This window comes from Siniperca chuatsi, linkage group LG2 (genome assembly GCF_020085105.1).
Source record: "Siniperca chuatsi isolate FFG_IHB_CAS linkage group LG2, ASM2008510v1, whole genome shotgun sequence".
NCBI lineage: Eukaryota > Metazoa > Chordata > Actinopteri > Centrarchiformes > Sinipercidae > Siniperca > Siniperca chuatsi.
In genome coordinates, this window is record NC_058043.1 from 31,404,884 (window position 1) to 31,422,657 (window position 17,774).

Consider the following 17,774-nt stretch of genomic DNA (forward strand, 5'->3'; position numbering starts at 1 on the left):
GGGGATTGAACCCAAACGCAAACACACTGGCAGAGCAGGTGTAGTTCAGTAATTTAATGACAGAAAAAAACACATGGGCTTACATGGATTGTCAGGCAGGCAGAGATCAAACCAGGAAAAGCAGTCCATGAGGGCAAACAATTCTGACAGGGGTAGGCAAAATCCACAATACACACAAGGTCCAAAATAAGCCAGGTAGAAAATCCTGCAAACACAGGGGGAAAAAAAGCATTAAACCAGCTGATATCAGGGACAAAGACTATCTGACACAGAACAAAGGAAGAACACAAACTAAATACACTCAGGTAGGGGGAGGCGAGGAGACACAGGTGAAATTAATAAGGGCAAGCAATCAGAGACAGGAAGCAAAACTACAAGACACAAGAGGGAGGGAGAATATTTCAAAATAAAACAGGAAACATCGATAGAAAACATGAAACTGAGGAAACTGAGGATCTTACTAGCCTGCTTCTTTATTTTTCATCCCTTCTTTTTATTTTTATTTTACTTTATTATAATTATTATTATATCTTTATTTTTTGTTTCACTATAGAATATATAAATATTGTAAGAATGAAAGTGTGAACATCATCATATGTAAGCAAATGTAAATTTACGTAAACTCCTGCACTCTTGCAATGAAGTATACAAAATAAAAAACAAGTCATTATGGACCCCGGAACAACATCAGCATTAGGCTAGATTCCACAGTAGTTTTGATGGATCATAGTACTCACTGACCAGTGGTCATAGTTCACTATTTACCACTGCATCACCAGTAGCATATAATTCATGGATTCCAGTTTTTCTTCATTCCTGCAACTACACACCAAATAAGCAGTGAATTGCAGATTTTCAGCTGAGTCATTCCTCCACTATAAAGCCCAGAGCTGTTGATTCCAGATGTTGCCAGCTTGTTTAGCTCACATTACTTTGAGAAAATCTCACAGAAAAAAAATGTAATGTGGGGTTTTTCCTTCTGTTGGGCATTTTCATCAGTTTCAATTCTTATTAAAACAGAGCAGTACCTCACATAAAGGTGCTGCTCCAAGCAGTAGAATATTTGAATTCAGCATGTCTCTAGGCAGCGCTGTGGAAATCCAAACAGCAGAGGGAAAAAGGTCATGGGTAATGTTTATGTCTCAATGACAAGCGAGAAGAATATGAATATATTCTAACTATGTAAAACTGGGCAGCAAGGATTATTGGGCCAGTTCACACTTGAGGCAACACTTCCCTTTCTGTCTTTTTTTTTCAAGTTGGGACTGCTTTTAGTTAAGTTACATATGTTGCAGTGAATGTGTAGTAAAAGTGTTTTGAACACCTGTGGAACCACAGCCTAAGGTAGGGAGGATTGTAGGCCCAGGACTGTAACCATTTATACAGTAAATACTGAGGTCAAGACTCCAAGCAACCCCTAACAAGAGACCCCACTGAACTCACTAGATATTTTTAATCTCACTACAATAATATTCTTGCTATGGCAACAGTTGCACATGTAGATGCAGCAGCTGGTAGCGCCTTCAAACTTTTTTTTTTCAGTTTTATTGTTGAAACATAATTGAATGATGTCTGACTGGATTTGATTTAAAAGGGCTAAGCCAAAATTGTTCTAATCGACTGGATCAGGAGATGCAGCCTGTAGGCTAGCTCCTTCAAACTCCCCTACATTTTTGTTTTTATCTGTTATCTTATTTTTTCTGGCTTTATTGCTGAAACACGTATTACCTATTCATCTGAAAAGGAAGCCAGGGTTTGGATTAAAGACCAGCAGACCATGAGATGATCCACCAAGCCAGATCAGCCGGACCAGACACCACAGCGTGTGCTCTGTGATCAGGAAGAAAGGAGCACAGGAATTTGGCGGGATGAGGGGAGGTCGACTACATCCATGGTGCTTGGTGCTCAAATGCAGTCAAAGTGGCTGGACACTGTTTCCAGATGTCAAACATTTTATGTGAAGATAATAACCATCTTATTATTCACTATATTGTTGCTGCTGTCTTGCATTCCTCCAGACGCAAATAAAAAAATGCATTGAATTATTTCCTGGGTGTATACGTGTATGTATATATGTAAATAACTGTAGCATATATATATTGTACGTGTGTAGCATGAAGCGACTAACTTAATTTCGTTGTACAACCTTGTGTTGTATAATGATAAATAAATTACCTTGTATTCTGCAGGTTTGTAACTTTCTTTCCCATATGATTTTCTATTAATACCAGAGGATGTGATAAAGGCCTGAAAAACAGTTTCCACATTTTTAGCAGAGATAAACGGTCTAATCTAAGAGATGTTCCTGGTCTGATGGAAACCAGACTGAACTAATATATTTATTGAAGCTGAAATTATACTCAAAGAACCCGAAATTGTTGCTTTGCATAGGATAGTGGGCTAAGTCTATGTGAAATATGGGTATTCACATTATCAGGAGCAATTAGAATCTCTGTTTTGCTTGTATTTAACTGCAGAAAGTTTTGAGAAGTCTACTTAAATGTATACAATTCAAGAGTGCCATTTTTTAAGGCTATTTGGGGGATGGCAACTTAGATTTATCTGTCACTTGCTAAAGGTGGAAAATGACATTATGTATAAGATGTCATAATGGTGTCATACACTTTATACAATAGTAAATTATTAGTAAATAATTATATTTAATTAATTAAATATATATATATATATATATATATATAATATAACACATTCATTCATTTAATTATTTTCTTTCTACAAATGCCCACATTTTGCTACAGATACATATTCCAAGAGAGATTGTGCACAGTTTTTATTTGTGAGGGAGATATAAATAGTTAGCTCAATTTGTTGTAGTGTATTGATTTTGATGTGAAGATTTAATCTTCTATGTGTCCCCCAACATAACTCAGTGTTTCTTTCTCTCACAGATGCAGATCTACATGTACAACTCAGATGACTTCGACAGTCTCAGTGCAGCGCTTAGGGAGAAGAGGATCATTGCAGCTATGGCTGTGTTTTTTCAGGTAGGAACCTTTTTCTAATAAGCTACACTTAACTTTACAGTACTCATTATTGCACTATTACTTATTACTTATATTATTACATTGTATTATACCATACATACTTATCAACCTCTAAATCCACTTTGTACTTACACTTATTTTAGCTTTTATACTTTATATCCACTTTATATCCTTTGTTTAATTTATCTTACCTGTATTATAGTGTAATATATTTTGATTTGCTTAGTACTTCTATTCCTTCTATTCTCAAGTTTGCATTGATGTAATAGTGAGCAGCTGTAATGAAAGAGTTTCCACTCAGGGATCAATATATCAAGTATTTCTGATTCTGACTTTTTCCGCCAAGCCTGTTTCTGTTTGTGCATGTGTACGCTTATAAAACGATGAGGAAGAGGTCAGTTTCATTTGGTCTTTCCTTGTAGGATTTGGACTTCATGCTTCATGATTTCAGAGTGAAACTTCTGTCATTATTTGAGTTTTTTCAGATAACTAGGCCTTGCAGACTCACAGTGCAGCTTTGGGGCTTAGTATTTTGATGTTCTTTTTTGAAAACCTCATTTAGCTATGGTTTATCAGATGGATGTGAACTCACTGCATAAAGTCTATGGAGGCTCCACCGACAATGAGTGAAGAAATAATGACATATTCTCCATTTAGGGATGAGTTGTTCCTGAAATTGCGAGTTGAGTTCTCTGGGTTTGACTGAGCACAAATACAGTGATCAAAATTCAGTATGTATATTACATACAGTACATACTTACCTGTTTGTGTGAGTGGTGAGAAATGTGTGTATGAGTGTGAAACACAAAGTAAAAACAAGTTACAATATCGGTCTACAGGCCAGGGGAAGAGAGTGAGAGGATCTTGCAGGTCTGATTTATAGCCTCCTGAGCCCTCCCTGCTCAGGTGTGTTGCATCTCTGACAAGGTCTCAGCTCCACCCATCAACTTCCTGAAACAAAGGAAAAAAACCACAGCCAACAAGGAAGAACAACATAGGGCCAACCTTGAGGCTATTGTTTTTGAAGGCATGTCCCCAAATAAGGATGGATAACTCTTTATAAGTTTAGCCAAATCAGTACACTTTGTAACAGTCAAGTGAGCCAATAAAACATCTAATTTTTTTTTCAAAACAAAACATTTTGAAACAATTGAGTTCTTCAAGCAACAGTAGTAGCAGTAAAGAATCATGAGGCTCTGCTTCATCCTGGCCTGAGATTTTACCGTTTTTTTGTTGTTTTTTTGCCAATTGACCAGCCATGTAAAGCCTGTGTTGGAAACCATTTACATAATCTATCAAGTTCGGAGGAGGTTCATCTGCAATCCACTCATCCCGAAGCACTGCCAAAGGTCCACATACCTTGTGACCAAAGACAAGGTCATTAGGACTTAACCCAGTAGTCTCTTGACACACCTCCCTGGCAGCTAAAAGCAACCATGGTAAACTTTCCTCCCAGTCCCTGTCCATTTCTGTGCCATATGCTCGCAACAAAGACTTGAGAGTTTGGTGAAATTGTTCTCAAGCACCTTGGCTTTGGGCATGATAAGCAAATGCTTGGTTATGCTTGATGGTTAGCTGCTTAAGAACTCAACACAAATGTGATGAAAAGCTTGATCCTTGGTCGCTCTGAATGATCTTTAATAGTCCAAATATGGAAATAAACTGAGTTAACTACAGGGATTGGAAAAAGTGGGGGAGGCTTAAAATACTGATTTGTCTTGGATGGCAAATCTTACGACCCTATTTAACCGATCCGAATCACTTGGTCTAAAGTGCATGGCGCAAGTGCATTTAGGGTGTGTCCAACTCCTACTGCTAGTTAAACGGGACATAATCTAGGTGCAAATTAAGGCGCAAGGTGCAAAGGGGTTGTATTTAGTCTCTTAAGTAACCATAGGTGTGTTTCGGCAGTAACATTTTTTTAACCAATCAGAGTGCCTGCACCTGGTGCATTGCTATCTAAAGGTTATTGTTATTTAAATAAAAAAAAAATCAATTGATAAAAAAGTGTGATGCAGACTCGCAGCAGAGAGAGAAAGAGAGAGAGAGCTCATGTGGACGAGAGAGAGGAAGCGTGCGAATACAGACAGAAGTTTGGACGTGATATAAAAACTTTCTTTTATTATGAAGCCTAATGTTATTCTACAATTCTGTGGTTTGAACTACATCTCTGTTAACAGTAACAAACAGACAGATAGATCCACATTATATATGCTCGTCTGTAAAGAAACGTGTGTATCCTCACTGCGCTGCATTAATAATGCACTATGATAAACTGGTTGTGGGTCACATCTCTCGCCACCAGGTGCTGTCTCTCCCTCTCATCTCCTCGCAGTTCTAATTTGTATAGGCTTCGCCCTCTAAAAGCTGTCGCTGTCAGTTTATCCCAACGCATTGCGCTGTCGTGAAGTTTTTCTTTCTCACCCCTGTGCGCTGCATGGGCCCCCTTCAGGTCAGCTCCAGCAGTATATATCAACTGCGTGACCTGAGCTCTGCTCCCATTTTTTCTTCAGTGTACAAGCTGTCAACAAGTGAAGAACAATTAAGTCTAGTGGTGTTTGCCTGTGTACTGGCTGCCGGATCAGCTACATCCTCCCCTCAGATCTTCACCCCCGCTGCCAGGCTTGCCTCAGCGCTGTCCACGCCGGACTAGAGCTTACTCCTCAGGCTGTTCTGTGCTCGTTTGACTACAGAGGATATGCAGTGGCGAGCGGATGCTTTCACGGCGGTCTATGTCGAGGAAGTGTGGATCTCTCACCGGAGGCAGAGCTGGACCTCTTCAACTTCGAGTTTCAAGACATCCTGGAGGACGACCCTGATGGTGAGCAGATGGCTTGGTTCCCTCCAGCTTAGGTTCTCCCCCCGGCTCTCCCACCTCCCCGTTGGGAGCCCTGGAGTTTGATGGCAGGGAATCCGGAGCTCCACGATTGTGGCTCTCTCCGTCACCACCGCGGCCAGGAGCCCCGCAGCAGTGCGGAGAAGGAGAGATCCTTCTACTAGAGCAAGGCCTAGCTAGCATCTTGCTTCAGAAATCCACTTTTTTCGGCGGACGCAAGACCACTTGCACCACTGTGTCGCTCAGGTGGCTGCAGCACAAAATAACATCTCTCTGCTGTCTCCATCATGGCCACCAAACCCTAACTAGCCATGGATATCGGAAAGGCTATGACAGCCATCCTGACTCTCACCACGGCCTGAACGGTGGCTTCATCCAGAATAATAGCATGGCAGACAACGATGCAGCGTAACATCTGGCTTTCCCCTCAAATCAGACGGGAGCTGCTGGATGTTCCCATATCCCCTGATGGGTTGTTTGCACCGCTATTCCAGACTGCCATGGCTCATTTGCACGAAGCAACCGAGGAAGTGGAGAGTGTGAGGAAACACACCTTTATGGAGCAAAACCACATCTCAGCCGCAAAAACGGTGAGATGTTCTCTTCAGGAGGAAGTGCCCTGCAGCTGCTGCTTGCCCCAGCATGCACCCGCTCTGGTGCCACCTCCTCCTCTGCCGCAATATCCTCCTCTAGCGGCTGCAGCCCAACAAGCTCCGTGCTGTCATGGTAAAAGCCAGCAGCCAGTGTCCTCTTGGGCCAACCCACTCACCAGGCCACCTCACAAACAGTGCCATCAGTGGCAATGACGGGATGCGGGGAACACATGTCTCAGCCCAGCTTATCAAAGGAAACACGGGGCTCTTTTCCAGTCCACCCACTTTCCTCTAAAGAGCAGTTTAATTAGCAGTCAATCCACTTTTGTCCTCGCTGAGCATTTTGCGGCACAAGCCACACACAGAGGCTTGCTGCCGCACACACACACACACACACACACACACACTCACACACACACAGTGCGGCAGGCGCAGCCCTGTCAGTTCCTCACAGTTTCAGGAACAAATGTACATTGCTGACTATAAACAAGTATCACCCACCTCCCAACTCTCAGGGCGAGTTAGTGGGGATGTCTCATTATAGCCTGACTCAGACTCAAGTTCTGAACACACAGAGCTGCATACTGAATCTGTCATGCACTTTTAACACCACGACCATTCTGCCCTTCCTAGGCCTGTGACAAAAAAGACGGAGATAACGGCCTTATTGTCAGAGCTAGCGGAGCTTCTGGAGAAGGAAGCTATATCCCGGGTCCTCCAGACAAGGAGAATGAAGGGTTTTATTCCAGCTATTTTCTTGTACCAAAGAAGACAGGCAGAATGAAGCCAACTTTGGTCCTGTCTCTATTCAACAGGTGCATAATGAAATGGCCATTTCACATGCTGACCATCAGACATGTGCTGGAATGCTTACATCCCGGTGATTGGTTCACATGCATTATGCTTATTTTTACGTGCCAGACGCTTCTCCTTCCAAGGTGTACAGTACCAGTACAACCGGTTACCATTCAGTTATTCTCTGGCTTCGCGCACCTTCTCCAAGTGGTGGAAATGACAATGTAGTCACTACGCAGAAAAGGTGCTTTTTTACCTGGACAACCTGATCATTATGGCCCCGTCCCAGGAAGAGCTGCACTCCACACAATGGCATGGTGGCCATAAATTGGCAGAAGAGCTCTCCGCTTCCCACCCAGTCGATAATTTACCTGGGTGTGCACATGGACTCTTCCACCATGGGAGTAAACCTGTCTCCAGCCAGGCTGGATTCCCTAAACTCAAGAGTGGCGCTATCTGTGATGCATTTGCTGGGCATGATGTCTGCAAGTCACATGGTTGTCCCCTTGGGACTCCTCCACATGAGAGAAATTCAGAGAGGCTCAGAGGCCTGTGCCTCGACTCAATACGGCACAAAAGACACATGCTGACTATTCCTCCCTCACTGCAGTCAGACCTGGCGTACTGGAAAACCCCCCAAGTTCTGTCACCTAGGGTTCCCCTCGGGAAAGCTACATTACACATATCAGTGTACACGGATGCATCTCTTTCCAGCTGGGGGGGAATGTGTCAATCTCAGGTGGTTGGAGGAAAGTGGACGAAGCATCCATCTCTCCACATAAACTGTCTGGAGCTGTCCACAGTCCTGAAAGTGTTAAAGCACTTTGCTGCTCTACTGACAAACAGACATCTCGTAGTATGGACAGACAACAGGACAGCGGCAGCATCCTTTAACAGTCAGGGTGGCGTGCGCTTAGCCCAGCTGCTGGAAATAGCCAGGAGCCTCCTGCTGTGGTCACACAGACACCTGCTCTCCATCAGAGCACTGTACATCTGGGGGCTTCAGAACCACGCTGCGGACTTGATGTCTCACGGGGATCCCTCTCACAACGAATGGAAACTGAGTCCCACACTCGTTCAAATGTTGTAGGACAGGTTTAGGAAGGCAAAGATGGATCTGTTCGCCTCATGAGAGAATGCGCAATGCACACTGGTTCTCCATGAACGCACGAGACGACCCTCCACTGAGAGTGGATGCCTTCTCTCACCATGGCCCAGAGCTCTCCTTTGCGTGTTTCCCCCAGATCCCCTGATTCGAGAGAGATTCTGATTAGAGGGGCAGAAGAAGCGTCTCACCGACTCTGCCCGTAGCGTGCCTTGTTTCAGTATGTTTTGCGCACAGCAAACATCAGACAGACGCAGCAGCTGTTCGTTCATTACAGAGAGCACTCACAAGGCATGACTCTGTCAAAACAGAATCTGTCTCACTGGCTGAGTGATGCCATCACAATGCCCAGTTTTTTTTTCACAGGGCTGACATGGTGCTAACCACGGCACATGCCTCCCTGCCATATTACACTTTTATGGGGTGGTGAACTGGTGTATGCTATCAGCGTGTGGGCCTTGGTGTCACAGTGGACATTGATTACATCAGCTTCACCCTTAACCCAATAGTGACAGCTCTTAGAGGTCGAAGCCTATATGAAATACAACGTTAGTTACGTATCGTAACTCTAGATTCTAAGAGTATAGATGTAGGCCTGTAAGTCCCAGGTCACCTGCTCCACCGGTATTGGCTGAAGTAAATGCTGGTTTTTGGGAGCAGAGCTCAGGTCACGCAGTTGATATATACTGCAGGAGTGGACCTGAGGGGGGCCCGTGCAGGGCACAGGGGCACAAAAGAAAATCTTCTTGACTGCGCATGCACATGGTTAAGGCTGGGACGATTCATCAACGTAATTGGCGTCATCGGTTACGGACATATGTCGATTTGCATATTGTGTGTTGCTGCGTCGCAATGAAGCATGGCTGCTCCCGGTCAAAGCATAGATTCCCTCGGAGAACAAGCTGCAGCATTAAAACCTCGTCCACAATCTCCCCTCGCTCTACCCCTCCCGTGCGGTCTAATGACAGTCACACATGCTCTGCAGAGAAACACATACAGAGAGAGTCTCCTGTTCATGTAGGCCTACTTATGCCATTGTTTTGTAAAAGCTTGTAAGTGCACCTGTTGGTGCCGAAGTCATTCAGTTGGTTTCGATCGATTCGATAGGCGATGTCATTAACAACAAGCCTCCTCCACACGCAGCTCACCTGCTGATGTCAAAACGGAATCGCGGGTGAAAAAATCCAGACCAGGAGTTGTGTTTTTTGGCGACTTTTTTGTGACTTTATAAAGCATAATGCTGACGAAAAGAAGTCAACAGTGCAGACACATACAATTCCCTAGAATCACATCTACCCCATCTATAGGCAAGGCAGGCCGAAGCCCAATGTGAACATCACCATCCAAAAGGCCACAAAGACCAAATGGCTTTGTGCAAAGGAATGCACAGAGTGGTTAAACCCATTCCCTATACCAGCACACAATCACCAGTATGCGAGTCGTGAGAAAAGGGCAGCACAGAAACTAGAATAAATTAATCCTTTGCTCCTGTATCTGGTAGAATTTTCACAGGCACTTTAATATCACTACCAGTAAGAGATACAAACCCATCTGACTCGAAAGCTTAAAATCCAGAATATTTCTCAGTTTCAGACAACTGGAACTTTCCTAACTGGGGCACTGAGAGTAGCTGGTTTAACATGTTTACCACCTGTGCAATTGACCTTATTTTTCAGTACAGACACTTTGCTTTCCAAGGTCCCCTTTCGTAACAATTATAAACTTGACCAAAACCAACCGAACATGGACCACAATTCATCTTTAAAGACTCAGACCAAAACATTTTAGCAGAGTGACCAACAGCTTAGCATTATCTGAAACAGTTTTTCCCAAATTTTCCTTCATGTGCCAGCACATATTCATCTGCCAGAGTAGCAACTTCAGAGGCAGTTCCTACTACATGCTCAGCAATATGAGTGGCAATGCAAGGGGGAATGCAATCTTTACACTGCTTTGTCACCATCAGATCAGACAGAACTTTTAAAGTAGTAACGTCCAATGCAGAACACCACCTATTGAAATGTTTAGTTAAGTTCCTTGCAAACTCAACATGTGACTGCTTATCAGACTTATGAGTACCAACTCATAAGCATTAACAGTAGAATATTTCTGGCTGTCAACTGCACGTAACTACAAGTGCTGAATAAGCTTCTTGGGCCTCTCCGTTTGTCGATTTGCATATTGTGTGTTGCTGCGTCGCAATGAAGCATGGCTGCTCCCGGTCAAAGCATGGATTCCCTCGGAGAACAAGCTGCAGCATTAAAACCTCGTTCACAATCTCCCCTTGCTCTAGTGTAATTGGGAGCAGGTGTGGGTGATTAGTGGATGGTGGAGCCTAGCGTATCTGTGACAGTACTCCCCCCTCCACGGCCAGCTCCCGAGGGCCGAAAAAACCCCACCGACGTGGTGGTCGTCCTCCACCATGGGGAGCGGGCTGATCCGGGTAACCGGCCAGAGCCTGGGCAGGTGTGGAGCTGGGAGGCCTCGGATGGACGACCAGGAGCTTGGATCGGTGTAGATCGGGGAGTCTCGGGCTGATGATCAGGAGCTTGGACCGGTGTGGGGCTGAGGACCTCCGGCGGACGGCCCGGGGACTGGCGTGGCGCGGGGCTGAGGACCTCGGGCGGATGGCCCGGGGGCTGGACAGGCGAGGAGTTGGGGTCCCCGGGCAGACGGCCCGGGGGCTTGATAGGGTCAGAGCTGAAATCATGTGTCTTGTGATTAAGTTCAACCCCATCTGGAGGCCTGGTGGAATGCTTGTGGTACAGGTGGGAGGTCACTGGAGGCCAGCGGCGAAGACGAAAGCTGGGACCCTCTGGAGGCCGGCGGCGAAGATGAAGGCTGGGACCGGGCAGCGAAGGCGGAGACCCCCAGGGACCTGGCGGCGAAGCCGGGGACCCCCTGGAGGCTTGTCGACCATACAGCAGGGCTGGAAACCGGCGTCTGGGCCTCAGGACTAGTCGGCAGGACTGGGAGCTGCTGCGACCCAGCAGGGACTGGAGGAGGCTGCCACGACCATGGCGCTGGGACTGGAGGCGCCCGTGGCGCTGGGACTGGAGGCGGCAGCGACGGAGCAGGCGAGCAGCTGGGAGGCAGAGCAGGTGAGCAGCTGGGAGGCGGAGCTTTGGTGTGGGCAGGTAGTGGGTTGGTAGACGGGAGATTGGTCGGTAGAGGTGTGGGCTGAGGAATGGCTGAGGACTTGACGTTTGACGGGCCAAACTCCTTCCTGAGGAGCGATATGAAGTGGCAAAAAGATTGGGTGACAGCCTCACCCCTCAACCAGATGTCTGCTGCCCAGCGGAGCGCCGGTCCGTCGAGCCAGGACACTACGAAGGCCACCCTGGATTGCTTGGTGCGGTACTGGTGTGGGTATAGGCTGATGACCAGGGAACACCTCAACAAAAATCCCTCGCAGTCGTCTGCTTAGCTGGAGAAGGTCTGCAATTGATCAATCATACTGAGAGCCAGAGGGGTTGCAGGAGTGTCTGAGGAGGCACTGGTAGGAATGACTGGTAGTGTATGGGTGAGGAGATGTCGCCGGATAACATCCTCCAGGTCCGGGAAGGGGTCATCAGGATATCTGGCTGTCATCCTTACGGTATGGTCCGACCTTCTGTTACAGTACAAACAGGCAAGGGACACCGAGATGGACAAGAAGGTTCTTTATTGAATGACAGCCAGATATAGTGGGTATGGAGAGAGGGATAGTCTGTAGGAGGGAGATCACTGGAGGCAGGGAGATCACTGGAGACAGGCAGGGAGATCACTGGAGACTGGAGAAACACTGGAGACTGGAGACAGGAGAAATGAAATGTTATGCCGAGTGGCACGAAGAGTCCTAAGTTTGAACGAGGTCAGACACATACTGAGGTGAGTGTAGGTATTTTATACTGGCTGTGATTGGAACTAATGGGGAGCAGGAGTGTAATTGGGAGCAGGTGTGGGTGATTAGTGGATGGTGGAGCCTGGCGTATCTGTGACACACCGTCACTTTGTCACTCTGCAATGTAGCTAGCAAAACACCATTTTCCATTAAAGCAGCCCTCAGCGCCCCTTTAATTTCCTCCTTGAACTATTCAAAAGTTCCTCAAATGGAGACAGCCAGGACAGTATTGATGCCTGAGGTGCAATACAAATTAGAGCTCTCCCACTAACTACCTACCCATAAACGTATTAATTTCAACCATAGTCATGGTTGCTTACAGTGGCTATTTATGCACTATAAACCACCAGAGCGAGGAAGGTAACTGCACAAACAGCGACCCCCTCAAGTCCAGGAATGTACCCTCGATACAACTGCTCTAATCTTGTTCACTGCAACACTACCAAGATTTTGTGAACAAATCCCACCAGGAAAAGCTTCTACCAGGGAAAAGCTCCAATTCTAACATATGCACACCAATCAATCAACATTCTCACCATGGCCCTGCATTTCCAAAACTGTCTCCAGCGCTACACAAGACAGCACTAAAGATCTAACCCTAACAATATGCATAACTGACCAAAACAAAGCAATTCCTGCAGGAATCTCTACCAAACTAACCAAACCTATGTATACACAGACAAACTGATATCAATCACAACCAATAGCCAAAACTCTAGACTAAGAAGCCTCTCAAAACTGGTACTTAGCAGCTTTAATACCCAGACTACCTTGTCATACATAGCTAAAACTGAGACTAGTTCACTCTTTATCCTCTAAAGGCAAGCACCAAACCTTTACTAGTGCAGATTAGTGTATGATAGAGTTGACACAATTAGTACTAGTTCCAACCTAACAGCAGAATACAAACAAGCTTCTAACACAGCATTAGAAAACTTACCAGACAAAGAAAATCATCCTGAAGGAGCCCCCATTTTGTCACAACCTGACTCAAAAGACAAAAGAGGGAAACCACATATAGTCTGTAAATAATGCATAATGTTTTAATTAAGTAAAGGATGTAAGCAATACAATAGAGCGTGTCTGTCAGCAGGTCAGTATGTATGCAATGCCTGTATGAGTGGTGAGGAGTGTGTGTATGAGTGTGAAACACAAAGTACAAATAAATTACAATATCAGTCAGCAAGCCAGGGCCAGCAAGATAGGGCCAACCCTGAGGCTGTCAGATTTGTATTATTATTAACTATATAATTAATTCTTAAATTTATTTTATTTTATTGAAATAAATTAAAACCAATGCAGTAACTCACTCAGCAAGTCAGTTTCTTTTAAGTTATGCTTAATATGTCTTTTGAGGAACATCTGATAATATTTATGTGAATAGGAGCCTACGGATTCTAGAACATCTTTATCTTATACTAATAAGTTTGGTAGGATAACAAAAAAAATGGTAAAGTCAGAATTAGGATTTAGGTTGGTTTAGTTTGAGGTAGGATGAGGAGTGAGTTTTAGGTCAGAGTTCAGTGTGTGTGGTTGTCTACTCCACTTTACAACGTGTAGCCTATGTCTCATCCCTCTCCACAGTTTGCTTTTTGCTGTTGGTTTTTCCAGAAGCTAAAACCCATGAACTTCTGTGTTGGAGTGTTGTTATGGCATGATTTATGGCATGAGTATGACATGTAAAACCTGTAGATCAAGATCAAAGTCCAGCCACCAGTAAAACCTCTCTGGGCTGTTGAGTCAAGCTGTGAGTGGATTGGGATCATTGTCAATTCCATCAGTCTCAATTGGCAGGAACAAAAAGTTTATTTTGAGGCCATCGATTATCTAAGTGGGCTTTTACTTGGACCATTAACTCCCAGTTAATATTTCCTCCTCTCACTTCAGTCTCTCTTGCTCTGTCTTTGTCTATAGTCTCTCTTTCACTCCCTTGCTCTCAGGCTCTGTGTATGTCTTGTTCAGACAAACATATGTACACTTGCAAACATTTAAATTTATGTCAACTTAATCATAAAGTCACCTCTTTCTCTCTTTTTCTCTCTCTCTCTAACTGTGTAATACATGTAGTAAGTATGTGCTGAAATTAAGTTATAACAGGTCACAATAAAGTTAATACAAGCACATCACTTATGCATGTATTTGCCAGCACAAATATACAGATATTTCTTTAAACTGACACATCTATGACTGGAGATTGTCATGTACTTCTCATCATTACACACTGCATAAAAGGAAACCTTTGTAAGTTTATGCTCTTTTGTTATTAATAATTACATGTGTTAACATGATTTGTTTTACTCATTACATCCTATCCATGGTACTTTTCACGCCATAGTAATGCTATATTCCATACTTTTTCCCCACACAACCAATTCATAAAGTCTAAAATATGCTATAATAGTCATCAATAGTGAACAGAATGAGCAACATGTAAATATATAGCATATTTCTGTATATACATTTTTTTTTTTTTGGGGGTAAAATGTAAAGTGTTTCCTGAGGATGGCCCTGAAGGAAAGGTCATGTGATCACACGGTTCATCTCGTTGGGAGCATGAATATACACTTCTGGATATACCATGAACTGGATGACTGACGATATTCACAGACATGGTTATCAGAAATGGTTTCTACCATAGAAACGGAAGGGATTCATTTCTGGAATATAAACTATTTCTTTACCAAGGTTAATAAATAATGTTAAACTGACTTAATTTGTCTTAATTGGATTAAACGACATTGTCATTATTGTGTTAAAGGCCCAGTGAGCAGGCCCAAGTGAGCATTTAGAGCATCTTAAGCTTCCGTAATATGACATATCTCAGAGTAAAACAGAATGTATGCTTGGGATATCATTTTGAGAAGGATTTGATCAAATCTTCGAGGGATTTGATCGGGTTGCACAAAACTGGGTTTGGCTTAGCAAGCATCAGTCTCTGGAGAACCACAGAGATTTGGAGCTCCAAACACACCTCCCTCTCTGCATTGTTAGATCAGGAGGAGGACAAGTGACCAATAAATTAAATAAATTAAACCTCAATCACGCTCTTTGGAAATGTAAACAAAGTTTTTTCCAACTGATGTGCAAACACACACCTCTGACCATGAAGCTCTGTTAGCTACTGTCATCCACGAGCTAATGGTTAATATGATAGGCACGGTTAGCTGTTCACCCCAAATCACATTTGATTGAATAAAGGTATGTATACACCCCTGAGTTCACAATGAGTCTTAAAAAATGTTTACATTTAAAGGAAGATAAAAGATAGGGATTTTTATAAATAAATAATCAAAAAATTGGTGCCTAAGTATATAGATTAATGCAATTGCATGGACTCAGGATAAGAACTTTTTTTTCTTTCACAGTTAAAAAATTTGTTTTAAAAAATTTGAGATAAAGATATCTTTTGTCTAGAGCTCACGTCTCAAAATTTTAACCTGAGTGTGGTGTTAGAGGAAAGGTCAGTGTTGTCACCTAAAGGAATAATTCTCTGGAGGATCATGTGTCACCAAAAAAATTAGTAAGCAGTTGGTAGGAATGGACAAATTTGCAGTTATGACAAAATAGAGGAGATGAGGAGGCAGATGGTGAAATTATTTACCTCGAAGCACCAAGATGAAATGGCATTACTTTATTTTGAAAAGCAGCCAAAACTGCTACCTTTACTGACAGGTTAATGCCAGCTGTCTTCCTGTAGGGGAGTCATTCTATGTGTTCTTTTAGTTCTCTTTCCCTCCACCACCCTTCTGATTTATGATATATACACATTTCCTCTGAACCTGATGATATTGTGCAGTAGCAGCTCGCAACCTCAAAGATTGATTTGAACCCGTGCCCTCAATAACTTGGCTCTTGCAGATAGATCTCGAGAGGTTGTGCTCATGTGTTTGTACCTATGCAAAGAGGAGTGTGTGTGTGTTTGTGCCGGCCACAGAAGTCATCCAGGTGCCACTCGCTCTCATGCCCCACTCACAAGCTTCAGTTTGTCTTTAGTAACCTGAGAAGGCTCAAACTGTGTATATAGGTGTGTATCTATACAGAGAGGAGGCACATCTGGCGACTGGCTTAGTGGTAGAGCGGGTTGTCCACCAATTGGAAGGTCAGCGGTTCCTTGGGCAAGACGCTGAACCCCAAATTGCTGCCAAGGGCTGCGTGTGAGTGTGTGAATGATTAGTCTTCCAACTGATGAGCTGCCATCAGTGTGTGAATTTGTGTGAATGGGGTGAATGTGATATGTAGTTGAAGCGCTTTGAGTAGTCAGGAAGACTAGAAAGGTGCTATATAAGTACAGTCCGTTTACATCCATCCATTACATCTTTTTTCGCTTTGTAAGGAAAAAACACAGATTGTATGATGCAGTCCATACATGTACAATTCAAACTCACGTACAGCACACACATGTACACCCATCTCTGAAGTTCTCTGTGTGTAATTCAAGTGTTTGCATTGATGCATTTTTTCACTCATATAGTTTTTGCTTTGTGAGTTACTGTAAATGTAGTTTGTGAGCCTGTATGTGATTTTGTCAATGTGTGTAGATAAAGTGTGTGTTTGTATGTTGCAGTTTCATCAATCAAATAGTTTTTTGTTTATAATAAAACTACATTTTAACTTTGTGAGCCAATATCTTTCTGTGTGTGTGTGTGTGTGTGTGTGTGTGTGTGTGTGCGTGGATCGGGGCTTGGAGAGTCTCCTGGGCCTGCTTGTGTTGACGCTGATGAGTCCTGTTGAGAGAGAAGCTCTCATCCTGGACTGATGAGCTCAAATGTGTCCTCTGCCAGGCTGTACCACAGCAGCCTCCCACACAACACTCCATAGAGACAATAAAAACTTCCACGTGTGTTTTCATCCACTTTCATTAAAATTGCTGAAATCTAAAAAAAAATTTAACAAATTAGAATTGTATTTCCACAAAAACTACCAACATTGAACTGCATTTCTTGATATCAGCAAATTAATATTTTATATTAAAAAATTCCAAGCTGGGACAAGGTTCTATTTTTGTAAACCCTGTGCAGTCAAGTGTGCCCTACCACATGTGCCGCATTTTTGGTAATGACTGTTGAATGTTTTACATACTGACTATCTGGGAGCGAAAACTAAATGCCTGCTTATTGCAACATAAACGTGATCCTGGTAATGATCCACAACTAAATTAGGATTTTTAAAATAACTAACTAAAAATAACTCTTATTTCTGGGAGCACCACTATAAAATCTAATCTGAACAATCTCTATCACATCATGTTAGTCATTACAGCATACACGTCTTCCTGTATTGTATAAAAAAAACAGAAGATGACCTGCACAGTAGCTGAGAGAGAAGTTTTAATTGATATACGATTTTTAATCAACTGTGTGAACTGTTTTCAGTGTGTCAGTATCCTACGCACCTGTTGATTTGCAGTAGAAACTGTGTAGAGTAATTAATTATAATGACAAGTTTGATATGCACATGACTGAGAAAGGATGTTTATGTGGTTACAGTCTGGTGTTGGTTGCAAAGAATTTAACCAGCAGATCTTTCATCCGCATCTGTGATTTGAGAATGTTCAACT

General features: G+C 43.4%; 1 protein-coding gene across 4 annotated transcripts in view; it reads left to right on the forward strand.

Moving 5' to 3' along the window:
- Window positions 1–17,774, forward strand: part of LOC122883490 (receptor-type tyrosine-protein phosphatase gamma-like) — a 577,119-nt gene that overhangs the window by 404,197 nt on the left and 155,148 nt on the right. For all 4 annotated transcript variants that reach the window (XM_044212273.1, XM_044212264.1, XM_044212251.1 and 1 more), the window contains exon 5: window positions 2,910–3,005. In XM_044212273.1, the coding sequence (XP_044068208.1) occupies window positions 2,910–3,005 (96 nt within the window). The remainder of the gene's footprint in view (window positions 1–2,909; window positions 3,006–17,774) is intronic.